Genomic DNA, 13,731 nt, shown 5'->3' on the forward strand with positions numbered 1-13,731 from the left:
CTCCGGGAGATGGCGGTGCTCCCCCCGCCGCCGAGCACCACGGCCCCGCGGGGCCTTTGTCTCGTCGCTGCCGCCGCTTAGGGGCCCGGGCTCGGTGCGGGACGAGCAGAGCTGGCGGGATGCCGGCCCCTAAAGCGATCTGATCTCCCCCACTCTTTGAACACTGTCCACGACGGGCCACCCCCACCGGCGCCCACCCCGTGCCGGGATTCGGGTCCTTCTCGGGGCCGCCCCGCCCGCGCCCCGCCTCCTTACAGCCCCCCCCGGCGGCAGGCGGGAGCCGCTGAGCGACGGGCGGAGCGCGGCCGGGGCAGAGGCCGTCGTGTTTCGCTGCCGGCGACGGGAGGCGCGGAGCGGGCGGGTCGGGCCATGCGCCGCCGCTGCACCGTCTGGGCGCGGGCAGCCGCCGTGTGCGACCAATATGGCTGCGCGCTGCCGCGAATGAAAGGAGGCGCCCGGAGCTGAGGCCGTCTCCCCCCACCCCTCCTCCTCGCCCCGCGGCCTGCAGTGAGCGCAGGAGAGAAGTTGGCTGAGCCGCCCCGCGGGGTGGGGGGCGCCGGCTGTCGGCGAAGGAGGCGGCGGTAGAGGAGGAGGAGGAGGAAGAGAAGTTGTTTGGCTGCCGGGAAGGCGGAGAGCGTGGCGCCGGCTGGAGGAGGACGAGGAGCAGCCCCGTAGCGGGCTTTCTCCCCCGAGCGCCCAAGGGGAGGAGGAAGAAGAAGGCGGCCCGGCCCCCGCTCGGTAGTCGCAGGGCGGCCGGCGGCGGCGCCTCCCCCTGGACCCGCGCCTCCCCGCGGGCGGCGGTCGAACGGTGGGGCCGGGGGCCGAAGTTTAGCCGTCGGCGACCATGGAGCCGAAGCACAAGGAGCTGCTCGCTCAGTGCCGGCAGAGCCTCGCGCAGGCCATGACCGAGGTGGACAAGGTGGTGGAGCTGCTGGAGGCCGCCGGAGCCCTCGGTCCCCGCGACCTGCGCGACCTGGAGGCGGCGGGCGACGGCAAGGCCGAGCTGCTGATCGCTCTGCTGCTGGCCAAGGAGCGGGACCACTTCCAGGACCTGCGGGTGGCCCTGGAGAAGACGCAGCCCCATCTGCTCTCCATCCTCTACCTGAACGGTGTGGCGGGGGCGCCGGCCGCGGCGGAGGAGACGGCCGGTGAGCGGAGCGGGGAGCGCGGGGCGGCGGCGGGGGAAGGGCGGAGGGGAGCGACTGCAGCCGCCCAACCCCTTCGGGCAGGGAGCGGCCGCGCGGCGCGGGCCCCCCGGGCCGCCTTCCTAGGAGCGGGGCGGAGCGGGACAAGCGTGGGGGTCCTGGCTGCGCCGCAGCCCGACGGCTTTTCCGGGGGAAACGAAGCCGCCGTGTTCACATTCGGTCTCTCGATGTTTGTTATCTGCTCCCTTCTTTTCTCTTCTGAGCAGCTCGCTGCTGCTTATTCCCCGAAATACGGCGGATGCTATTCTTCCAGCAGCTCTACCCGAGCAGCGTCTCGGTCCGCGCCAGACCGTGGTAGACGCCGCCGTTGGGACGGGCCGGAGCAGAGCATTGGCACCCGCCCGGGCTGCCGCTTCGCCGGCCCCGCGACCGTGCTCCTGCGGGAGAGCTCAGGGAGGCTCGTGCTTAGCCCTCGGATAAGTGTTTTAACTGCTTTTCTTCCCATGAATGTGGGCTTGTTTGGGGCCGCGGTGTTGTAGTAGTCGGCTGCAGTTAGAACAGAAAAACAATTGATGGAGCTGCAAGTCACGATGAGAATTGCAATGCAGACCTTCTGAAGTTTGTCTTTGGCCCAGAGGTGTTCCCTTCTCCCTCCTCTCTAAGTCAGAATTTACTTCAAAAAGAAATAAAAGGATTTAGTGGTAATCCTCGAGGCCTTGGAAGTGCAGCTGTGTTTCTAGATAAGAAATACTTCAGTTGGAATAAATGTAGGTAAAGAACATTCAGTTGTGAGATTGGTATGTAAGCATTCTCTTCTTGCCTACATCAAGCTGACTGATAAAGAATGTGTTGTTGTTATAGGGTTTGGGAAATGCAGGATAAGTACCTATTAAATAGCTTCCTGACTCTTATGCACTATACCTCTTTTTCAGGAGAATCATAGAATGGTTTAGTTTTGAAGGGACCTTAAAGATCATCTAGCTCCAACCCCCTTGTTGTGGGCAAGGCTGCCCGCTACTGGATCAGGCTGCCCAGGATTCTATCCAGCCTGGCCTTGAATGCCTCCAGAGGTAGGGCACTCACAGCCTCTCTTGGGGCGTCTTGTTCCAGTGCCTCACCACTCTAAGTAAAAAAAATGTCTTCCTAACATATAACCTAATGCTTTTAGCTTAAAGTCCTTTCCTTGTGTACTAACAGACCTTGTAAGCACCCTTCAAGTACTAGAGAGCCCCAGTGAGGCCTCCCCAGAGCATTCTTTTCTCCAAGCTAAGCACACCAAACTCCCTCAGTTTTTCTTCGTAGGAGAGGTCCTTTGATCATCCTTGTGGCCGTACTCTGGACCTGCTTCAACAACTGTGCATCCTTCTTGTGCTGGAGGCCCCAGGATTGGACATAGTACTTTGGATGGGGCAGAACAGAGGGAAGCAGTTCCCTTCCTCTCTCTGCTAGCACCCATCTTTTGTTACAGCCCAAGGATACTGTTGGCTTTCTGGGCTGCAAGAGCATGCTGCTGGCTTATGTCCAGCTTTTCATCCATCAGGACCCCAAGTTCTTCTCCGCAAGGCTATTCTTAATGAGTTCCTTTCCCAGTCTTGTATGTAGGATTTCATCAACCCATGTGCAATACCTTGCACTTGGCCTTGTTAAATCTCAATAGCTTCTTGCGTGCCCACTTTCTGAGCGTGTCCTGGTCCCTCTGGATTATATTCCTTCCTTTTTTTGCATCAACTACGCTCAGCTTAGTCTCATCAACAAACTTGCTGAGGGTACACTCAATCCCACTGACTATGTTACTGATAAAGGTGTTGAAAAGCACCAGTCTCAAGGTGGACCCCAGAGGGGAGACTATGTGTGGCCTGCCTTCACCTGGATATAGAGCCATAGAAAGCAACCTTCTGGGTAGGACCATCTAATCAATTATTTATCCACTTAATAGTCCAGCCTTCATATCATTCTCTCTCCTGTTTAGAGATAAGGATGTAGTATGGGACCATGTCAAAGGCCTTGCACAAGTCCAGGTAGATTACATTAGTTGCCCTTCCTTTGTCAGTTGATGTCATCACTCCACCATAGAAGGCCACTAGATTGTTTCTGGTACATGATCTGCCCTTGGTGAGGGCATGCAGGCTGTCTCTGATCACCACCTTGTCTCACTTGTGCCTTAATGTAGCTTTGAGGAAGATCTGCTTCCCAAGACCTGAGCTCACTGGCCTGCTGTTCCCTGTATCTTCCTTTCTCCCTTTCTTGAGTGTGGAAATGATATTTCCCTTTTTCCAGTCTTTGGGGATGACTTCTGACTGCTACAATTTTTATGGAATAAAAGAATTATGCTCTGAAGAGCTGCTTCTGCCTGGGAAGCAGTGCTTGCATATGCACTGTTTGCTTTGCTCTTGCTGGAGTGGTACTGCTGATGCTAATACTTTGTGAAACACCAAAATGTGTGTGTGAGGGGTCTTACATTTTGTTGCATATCCCTTTATTATGGTGTACAGTTGTTTCTAATGAGTATATGACAGGACTTCACAGGACAGGAGAAAATGGATGGAACGATAAATCTCAGCACTTCAAGCGTTATGTGGTCTGACATCAGTGGGCGTTGGGCATGGTGCTGGCTTTCAGAAATGGGATTAATGATGTTTCTGTATGATTAGATTAATACTTGGCCTTGTCTTGTTGGGAACATATACTAATGACACTGGACTACCAGTATTCCTCAGCCTTAAAAGCAAAGTTGTAAAACATGAATGGCATGAAAAATGCAACACATGTTGTGTGTAATAATGCTTAGTTCTAAAATGAAAGAATTACAGAATATCTCACAACTCTGAGTACACAAAAAAAATGTAAGTGGACTGTATCCTCTTTGTCTGAACCCAGTCTTGGGGATCATCTGTGTTCCATTAACATCCGTGTGGGGAAGGATGTTCCCCTGATGTGGTGGTTTTCATTACTACTGGTAGATGAAAGCAAAAAAAGCTGACTTGAAGTGTTAAGTTTTTGTTTGCCTTGTGATGGACATGTCTACAAATGAGTGTGTGAGAGGCTGCAAGTAGTGAACTGCCCCCACGTGTAGAGGTGGGGGACCTGAGCCCTCTGAGGCTCTTCTGAATGCTCCAGCTGGACTGTTCTGAGCAGGTCTCATGGTAACAGGTCACAGAAACTACTCATACCTGCTGAACGCCTCCAGAAAAACTCAGCTTTTGCTGAGTTTGTTCTGAGTGTGTTATGGAAAAGGTTAATGTGTGAGGGTAGCTGTGGTGGAAAGGTTCCTGTTGGAACCTGCATGCAGGTGTAACCTGACCTATCCTCCGTTTTCCAAGTCTGACTGCCGAGCTGCCTTTTGCTGACCACATGGGGTTTTCACTCCCTATCACTGTGGATGCTGAAGGTGGATGAGCCCAGCTGCTTTTTAGTTGTAGTAGCAAGCTGTTTGCATGGAAGCAGGGATTCTGTATCTAAAATACTTAAGAGAAATGATCTTCAGCATTGCATGTTACCTGTGAGGAGAGGGGAAAAAAAAAAAGGAAACCACCAAAGAAACCCTTCAGGTATCCCCTTTAATTTAACCTATCCAACTTTTAGAATTACTATTTGTATCTGAAAAATGCCAAGTTATAGGGGCACACCAAGGCAGGCTCATGTTCTCATACAAATGATGTCTCCTGAATGTTTGTTGTAGGTGAAAATTAGCAGTGATCAATAACTCATTGCACAGTTAATCGTCAATTTCTTCTTCCAGTCTAATGTTGGGAGGGAAGTGGGAAGGCAGTCAGCAGCGTCCTTTTTTTTGAGGTCCTAGAGTTCACAGACAGACAGACTGCTTATGATCATGGTGAAAGAGTGGTTCTCCCCCCTTTTCAGTATGCAGCTTCTTCACTTGTGTTTTCCCTGGATTTTTCATTTGCAGAGTAGCTTTGTATTTTCTTCTGTCTCATTTTAAATATAACCTTTTGAATTTCAGTGGTAATACGTAAGCTGTACTGGCAATGCAGGCTGTTGTTTACACCAGCAGTTCTTGTGGCTGACTGGACAATGTAGTACTGACACTTTTATAGGTATTTATCTGCACAACAGAGAGGAAGTCAGCAGCTGCTCAGATTGCTACAGGGGCAGAACTGGAGTCCTAGTAGCTGCTGTGAGCCTTCTAGCGTGGGTAACTGTGTTTATGCTTCAAGGAGCTTGGTAGAATTTTCCCTGGGATGGTCTCTGTTTAGATACATTTGTTCTTCAGAATAGTTCCTCTATGCTTCTGTTAAATGTATCTTTCCAAACTTGTTTTGTTTCTGATTCAAGAATACTCTACTTAGCAGTGTTTGTAAACAAAATGGATGAGGAAGCTGCCTTCTGTCAAAACAAAAAGAACAGAAGGCACCATTTGCTCTGTTCTCCTTAGTCATGTCTGGAGGTGGCATTCAGTCCTTCCTTGAGTGATACCTTTGGTTTTAACCATGCGTTCCTGCATAAATGTTTTGCTGAGAAATTGTCTCGATCTGTGTGTAAGTGAATGTTTTCCTGACTTAAAATCTCCAAATGCTTTGCATGGGGACTAGTTCTTTCTTTTATGTAGGGTGCCAATTGTTTTTTCTTGTTTATTTTGGTTTACTAGTGGATTATTATTAAATACCTGATTGGGTGAATTACCTCTATCCCATGTGGCAAGCCCTGTATTTTCATAGTCAAATATATCCTTCCTGATGAGGAGTTTAAAGACTTCCGTAAGTTGCTTGCATCGTAAATCTCGTACAAGACCAGTTTTCTTTGACACGGATGTGAAGAATGTTTTGTAACTTAAAACACATTTAAGGATATAGTGGAAGGTATTTCTTTATGATGAGTACTATTAAAAGGTCAAAACAAAAATCTGGTCAGGCTATGTGGACTTCATGCTACTAAAAATAATTGTCAGGGCTTTGCACTTGAATTTTTTGTGATATTAAAAAATTGAAAGAACAAGTTGTTTCAGTGACCAAGGTTATGCTTCCATCTTGAGATGAGCTTGAGGAGTGGCTGCAAAGTTGCTCCCAGCTACGTCTCAGCTGGGCACGTTGTTGAACTGAAAAAGCTTTGCTTTACCATTTTTCAGAGACATTTCAAAACTTGTAGATTTATCATCTCCTCTGTCACCCACTTTTCTGTAACCATCCAGTTGCAGTCATTGTACGTATCCATAAGTTTTATAAAAACAGCACATTCATTTTACTCTAAATGTTCAGCACTACTTTAGGTTTCAAAAGCAGACTGCACCAGTCTTTTGAGGTGCTTTATATATCTATTTCAATATAAGAATTTAAGGTGTAAAATTTCCAAATTTAAAATTCCAAGGGGATTGCTTTTTATTTTTATTTTATTTATTTTTTATTTTTAAGAAAGGTTCTGAATGTGACATAAAGGAAGAAAGGAAGATGATTGGAATTGAATAGTTTCCTTCTATTGTTTTATGATGGCTTTTATGTTTTTTTTCCTAACTCTGGTTGGGATTGAATGTTAATTTCTAGTCCAGAAAACAAATGTGTGGGCTTTTTATTAGAATAGGAAAAAGTAGGAGTAGGAAAAAGGCCAAGAACTGCTTCTCCTATGTGTTTTTTCTATATATTTTTTTTTTCTTTAGCGTATTGCTTCAGACAGAATTAATTTGAAGTCACAGATGACTTTTAAATATTGCAGTATTGCAGCAGTCCTTGAGTACATGTAAAAAGAAAAGGCTATCTGCCTCTGTCAGCAGTTAGGAGATGTAAGGGTGAGACCCAATTCTCGTAATGGCAGCTCGGAGGCAAGAAGTGAATAAGAAATGAGACTGTGCCCAAGATGCTGGGAGCAGGACAGCTGGTGGTTGGTTCTGGGCTCTCTGCATTTTGCCCCTTCCCTAATCCCACAAAATGTCGCCCTGTGACAGAGGACCCAGTGAGTGGCTGAGAGGCTGTGTGGAGGAAGGCTGTGAAGTATGGAGACAGGTGGTGTTGTACTGTAGGAGTGAGTGAGAAGAGGGAAGCTTGGAAGGGTAGGGGCTGGGGTAGAGGAGCATGATTGTAGAAGTGTTTGGAAAAGATGAAAAGTAGTGTTGGAAGTGTATGTTCTCTGGGAAAAGGGGAAATGAGAATGAGGAGAAATTGTAGAAGTGTAATTTTCTGATTCAAGGACTGAACAGGCAATTTTGCAATTAAGCTCAATTTATACTCTCTTCCAGTGCTGCAAATTGAAGAGTGGGAGAAGTAGAGCATACAGTATGCCTGGTTATGTCAGACCTGTTATTAGTTCTTATGGTTGCCTCTCAAGCCCTGTTACAGGACTTATTTGTTAAAAATGGTGCAGATAAAAAGCGGGTGGTGTTCAGAAGTCACTTACATTAGGAGAAGTACAGGTCTCTGACAGCGATAAGCAGTAATTAAACTTGCAGAAATATCCAGTGCTTGTTTCACAGTACATGTGTCTTCTGATGACCTCAATTACACAGTATCCCTTCCAAGTATCAGGCTAACAAATGCAAGAAGCTTCCAGTGAGTGTTCAGGGGGGTAATTCCCAGCGAAAAACAGTGGGCGGATGTGATTTTCTACTCCCAAAGAAGGAATTGTGTATTTAGTAGTTCACAACTCCCAAGAGTGATGGTTCTCAATTATATTTTTGCTGTTTTCAGAGGAGAAGGAAAACTAGTCACAGTAAACTCATGTGGCCACTGTTTTCAGCTATGTAAAATGAATAATAATTTGGGGGGTATCGATGCCTGCAGTAATTGAGCTGTTTGGGACATAAACAGGACTTACTGTTTTACTGTTGCTGTGAGGTTTATTTTAAACCTCTGGTCTAGATAGCGAAGACCACAGCCACCATATGGTAGTGACTGGGCTTCTCAAATTTAAACAGTCTGCAATTTGAGTTTTCTCTTTTCCCCTATTTTGTATGCTTTCACTACTTTCTATTTTTTCCCCTCTCTTCCTACTCCACCTTTATTTCCTTCAGTTTGCTTCTTCACTTTCCTTACTCCTGTTAACTCTTACTCCATTCAGTCCTGATTTCAATTTCCATTATTATTTGATAACACAATTATTCAAAAGTTTGGACATCTGAGTGTGAGGCAATCTGTTTTTTGTTTATTTTAATATATGTGCAATCTTGAAATGCTGTATATATAATAGAAGCAATCTAGATAACAAAACATGTCAGCGCAAATGGCTTTGTATGAATAGAGCTGTAATAGTAAAGTTGAGGCTTTACGTATATATGTAGGCTTCACTGACTTTCTGCATTATATTGTGTAATTGCTGCTGAAACATTATTTATGACCCTCAAGATACAGATCATTAGCTGTCTTTTACTAAGAAGTATTGATTTAGAATTGAATCATCCTGGAAACATCGTGCTGAGCTTCGTCTTGAGGTTATCCAACACATCTCTCATGGAAACTTAAAATGCTACTGTCCCATGGAGAGCCTGAAGCTTTTACTGCATCCTCTACTTTAGATCCCTGCTATACCACAAAGGACGTGCTTGGAGATTTCCAGTGTGTTTTCAACATACTACTAATTCTTGTCTGTGTGTGGCAGAGTTGATAGTCTGTTGAAGGAGGCCCACATCGCTACAGCTCAGAAACCAGTTCAAAATACCCAACGTCCAGTGTTTGCTGTGCTGTGGGTGTGTTTGTATACTTACCATGGGTTGTGTTGCATCAGCAGTTGTCCTGATGGTAACAGGTGGTACAGCAGCTTCTACTGTTGTAACTAACACGGAAGATAAAGTTTCAGATCTCCTTCTGTAAGCTGCTGTGCAAATGGAATTCAGTCTGTACAGGACAACATTTGCAGACTTGAGAAACATGCATATACGTAAGGATATTTTTCTTGATGATGAGTGGCTGTTGGGTAATAAAGAATAACTCACTGCAACTCAAAGACCCTTCTTACCCAGCTGATGTTGGAGGAAGTTAAGAGTTGGTAGTCACCTTCTCCATCAGCTTTTGAATTCTCCAGTTTCACAGTTTCTGGGCTGAATTGTTCACAGCATTAATTATCTTGTTCTGGATTGCTGCTGTTTGTATTTTAGAAGAATCCTTTTTTCTTTCCAGTTGTTGTCTGAAAAGTTAGTTTTAATTGTATGCATTATGACCTAGTTCAGGAGCTTTCCATGCACGCAGATGGGTTTGTAGCTGGACAAACAAGTCAGGAGGGAATGTGAAGCCTTATAAGTATTTTAGCTGGTGAAGCTGGGTGGGAGAAGGGTTGAGGAAAGGACAGATGATATAGGCTGGTATGACACAGGCGAAGGGTTGCTTTTTTGTAGACTTCTTGTATAAATGATAATGTGTGTGTTCAGAAATGTGCAGAAAAATATCTTGGTAATAAACACAAACTCTTCTAATGAATGTTCACAGTCATCATGATCACTTTCTTACCTCATTTCCCCTTTTGCCTTAGCTTTTTATTGTAATCGAAATTCTGGAGTTGCTCTGTGCAGACAAGCTACGTCCTGTTGATGTCAGTGCACCAAAACCTTGTCTTTGTGAGTGTATTCTTTCACTTTGAGGCTAGCAGGTGTGTGTGTACAGTTTTTTTCTAAAAGCTTTGGAACTTACGGAATGAGGGAAACAAAACTGATGCACTAAACATCAAACTTACCAAATAGAGCTGCTAAGTTGTTCATGTGTTATTCTAATAAGCATGAAGTTATATTTATTTCCTTTTTTTTTTTTTTTTTATGGGTAGCTTTCTCCTGTTGCATGCTTTCATGAAAAAATAAATTTGAGAAGAGATTTGAGGTTCTTTGAGATCTTGCTCTTTTCAAGCACTTAATTTTAGATCTTCCTTGTGATCCTCTTGATGAAGGCAGTGTTGCTTGAGATGTCAATAGCTCTTCAACCAAAAGTCAGCAGGAGATGGAGGTGGTTTTAGTGACTCCTTTCTTTGAGGAATGTTTTATTTGTGCAGTTTAAGTACTCTTTAATGATTCATAAATGATCTTGTGAGTGCTTGGAATGATTTTTAAGGTTGTCTTCCTATTCACAATAATCTGGCTTTCAAGTGGTATAGGAATAAGCACAGTGAAATCAGACTATCTAAAGGTTTTCTTTGAGTTTTTGTAACACCACAATGAATACATTTGGATACTGCCTTCATTTCTTAATATTTAAAATCATCATAAGTAATTTTGTGTTATTTGTTTTTTTTTTCCTCTTTTGAATGCATTTATAAGAAAGCAGTAGTATTTGAGAGCTTGTTTAAACTGTACTTGAAGATGGGGCCTTATCTGTTTTTAACAGAACTGCTTTTTCAGTTTCTTTTTAAGGACATTTGGCTTATGTATGTGTGCTTGAAAAAGAAAATAAAATGCTTAAGTGTTAACCAAAAATGAACAAGTCTTATTTGTAGGCTTCTACTTGTAATTGATTAACTGGCTTACTGTTGTCTTTTGCTTCATGAGCTGTTTCATCGCATAGTTCTTCCATTATGCTAGGCTCTCAGTGAGCACTGTAGGTGCAGCCTCTTTTGGAAATCGTTTTTTAATATAAAACTCTAAATCTACACTGAATTAAGGAAATTCTCTCATCAGAAGAAGTATTCTTAATTCTCAATGGCTTTACCTTAAAATGTTGTTTAGTAGGTTTTCTTTCTAACAGAAATCAGTATTAAAAAAACCAAAACAAACAAACAAACAAAAAAAACCCCAAAAACCATAATACTGATTTATTGTTCAGAACTTCATGCCCCTCTGGTAGTGGTCTTTGGGTTGCTCAGCCAGCCTGTTTTGTTCCTTGTTTGTTTAGATGTGCTGCAGCAGCTTTCCTTTGCTGCTTTGTCAGTGCACATGCAGATTTTGCATTTTTTTCTTTGCTGGAGGAATGTTTCAGAGGCTTCTGGTTGACGGTAGGAGAGCGTACTTTCTCTAAGGTGTGCTGACTACTTCTTTAGGTTAAAGGTCAGATTAGTCAGACTTAATGGGGAAAAAATCCACAAGCGTGTTGAGCATCACGAGGCTGGCTTAGGTATAGAGTGCAAAAAATGACCTTTGAGATACTTAGTGAGCTATTTTTCTAAAACACTGGTCTTGAAAAGTGTAGGCCAGCATTTTGGTATATGCAACATGTGCTCGCTATACAAATGTATTCATCTATTGTTATGGTGGGTTAACAGCCTCTTTTTTTTTCTGGTACTTTTACTGTGTAGTCTGGAGAAGGCAGTGGGCTGTGTGGCTGTATGTGGCAGAGCAGCAGTTTGGCTGAGTGGGATGCTCCTTGGTAACGCTGAGAAGTAGTTTCAGATGCTTTTAGAGATACTTCTTGCCTCCAGTTTTTGGATCCTGGTAGAATATCAAGAGTATTGGTATTAACATGAAAATGAGCCTGGCAAGTCTGACAGCCCTGTTAGGCCAAAACCTATGTGCAATTTGTACCAGAACTGGGAGAAAACCTTGTGTAAAGTTGAGGCCATTTTTCTGTCTCTGGCTGGGTTGACCTTTGGTTGTGCAAACATGACTTGTATTTCTCAGGGAGTGTTCCATCAGTACATTATAGGACAGGATCTCAGAAAGAAATTTGAAAACGGGTGATGTTTTTATTGGCCAAGCATAGGGGAGGCAGAAAGAATTTCTTTATGTATCCTGTCTGTATTTGCTTATACAAGAACACATACATTTTGTTTCCATTGTTTCTCTTGCGGACTTCTTAGTTCAGAATCAGAGATAATCATGTATCCTGTACATGTATCAGTATCCTGGCTTATGATGACATATTTCATAAACTCTTACATTCTTTTCAGCTGTGCATGTGGTAAGATTGTGTCATGTTCAACTGTTTTGCTTTGGTTGTTGATAGCTAGTTAACAAAAGAGAGCTCGAAGGAGGGGTTGGGCGAAATACTTATGTATGGATGAAGTTACTATTTGTGAGAGAATAAGCTTACCATGGTTAGGGCTTAATTTTGGGAAATAATTACCTACTCTTTACTTTAGTCAGAGAGAGGGTGACTTTGGATCACAAGTGCTTTAAGATTCCTAACTCTGTAGATAAGGTTTGTGGCCTTTAGATTTAATTTTTATTAATATCAAATGTTGAATAATATTAGCACTCAGTGTAAAACTATTGTTCTGAGCATTTGTAAATGTGAAAAATATGTGGCACTTTAGGAAGATAGAGCAAAACATTTGTCTTTTGCTGCTGAATTGCAAGATATGCTAGTGACCAGGCTTTCCTGGGAAGGATTTTTGAAAGTTTTTGTAAAAATGAACTTGTTCTGATTTTAATTATTATTATTTTATTATTAAATTTTGTTTTATTTATTTACTTTTGTTATGTGGGACAGAAATGATGTATGGAACTTAGTTTTTCTGCTCCAACACTTTCTTTCTTAGTATATGAGTATATATCTGCAGCCTTTGGGACATTAATACTCTGGCTTGCTGAAAAACCTGTTAGTAATACAGGTCTTCCTTTGGAAAACTTTTTTAGTTTTTTAAGCTCATTTCAAAGGAAGAGCTTTGTATGTTTTAATTTATTTGTTATTAATCTTTGTTCTATATCAGGTTGAAGAAATTTGCATGATTCTTTGTATGTAGGAATTATCCATGACTAGTTTTTGTTAAGCATGGATTAATCTGCATGATGACAGTAATTAAATACGTATATAATTTTTCTAATATTTTTCGCAGATCGAGAAGAGAGTTTAAATAAATTAACTTTGTGTCCTTGACTGTTTCATTCTTTTTCCATCATATGCAGTGGATATCTGCACTGTATGTGCAAAGGCAGTGCCTTCTGTTGTGCTCAGATGCTATTTGCAAACAAAGTGGAAATGTTAAAATTTTAAATGTTGTCTCTTTTCAAACACCAATCAGAAGGTGCACATGGTCTTGCAGTTAATGGAAAAAGTCAAATTCAGTGCCATGTCTCTTGCTATTAGATATTGCTGTTCAATGTTAGTACTGTAAGAAAATAGGAAATTGCATAATTCCAATTACAGTTGCTGTATTGTGTGTAGACATTAGATTACAAATATACTGCTTGAGATTGAGCATAACAATGTCATTTCACTTTCGTGAGAAAAGTTTATTCTTAGATCAAAACCAACAAAAATGTCCTTTACATATGCCTGCTTGAAAATCAGATTTTGGAGAGGATTTCTGTCATTCAGAGGATATTAATATTTGGATATGAAGCTCTGTGACAGAGCAGATCGTGCCTTAAAAAGACACCAATGAACTGTCAAGTTGCACTGTATTTTTCTTAGAATTGTATTTTTCAACACCTTATCTCAGTTCACAGGTTCAGATTTGTGGTAAAATGTGGTTTTATGGTTGAGGAGGCAGCAAAAGGAGGTCGACCCTGAAGGACATAAGCAAGGCTAGAAGATCTGCTCCAGTGCTCTATTAGAGGGTGCAGCCTGCAGAAATATGACTCTATTTTCAAAACTGCTGCCTTAAAATAAGTGTTGTAAACCAAAGCTGATATTTAAGTGCTGTGACTGTATCAAAGCATCTGAATCTTCCTAGTACATTTCCACAGAAACAGCCACCTCCCCAGTACAAAGAAGAAATAGAGGAAAGCCCGCAGCCTCTCCCACTGGCTTACTGCTGATGGACTTTGTAATTACATGAGTAACTTCAT

At 43.2% G+C, this 13,731-nt stretch overlaps 1 protein-coding gene across 2 annotated transcripts in view; it reads left to right on the top strand.

The window, feature by feature from the left end:
• Positions 1-283: 283 nt before the first annotated feature.
• DLG5 (discs large MAGUK scaffold protein 5) overlaps positions 284-13,731 on the top strand; it is an 89,975-nt gene continuing 76,527 nt past the window's right edge. Inside the window, exon 1 of one of the 2 annotated variants that reach the window (XM_015866802.2) lies at positions 284-1,148. In XM_015866802.2, the coding sequence (XP_015722288.1) occupies positions 845-1,148 (304 nt within the window). In that variant the 5' untranslated portion in view covers positions 284-844. The remainder of the gene's footprint in view (positions 1,149-13,731) is intronic. The other variant, XM_015866805.2, reaches the window with a different exon arrangement.

The sequence above is a fragment of the Coturnix japonica genome, chromosome 6, assembly GCF_001577835.2.
Source record: "Coturnix japonica isolate 7356 chromosome 6, Coturnix japonica 2.1, whole genome shotgun sequence".
In the NCBI taxonomy this organism is placed as follows: domain Eukaryota; kingdom Metazoa; phylum Chordata; class Aves; order Galliformes; family Phasianidae; genus Coturnix; species Coturnix japonica.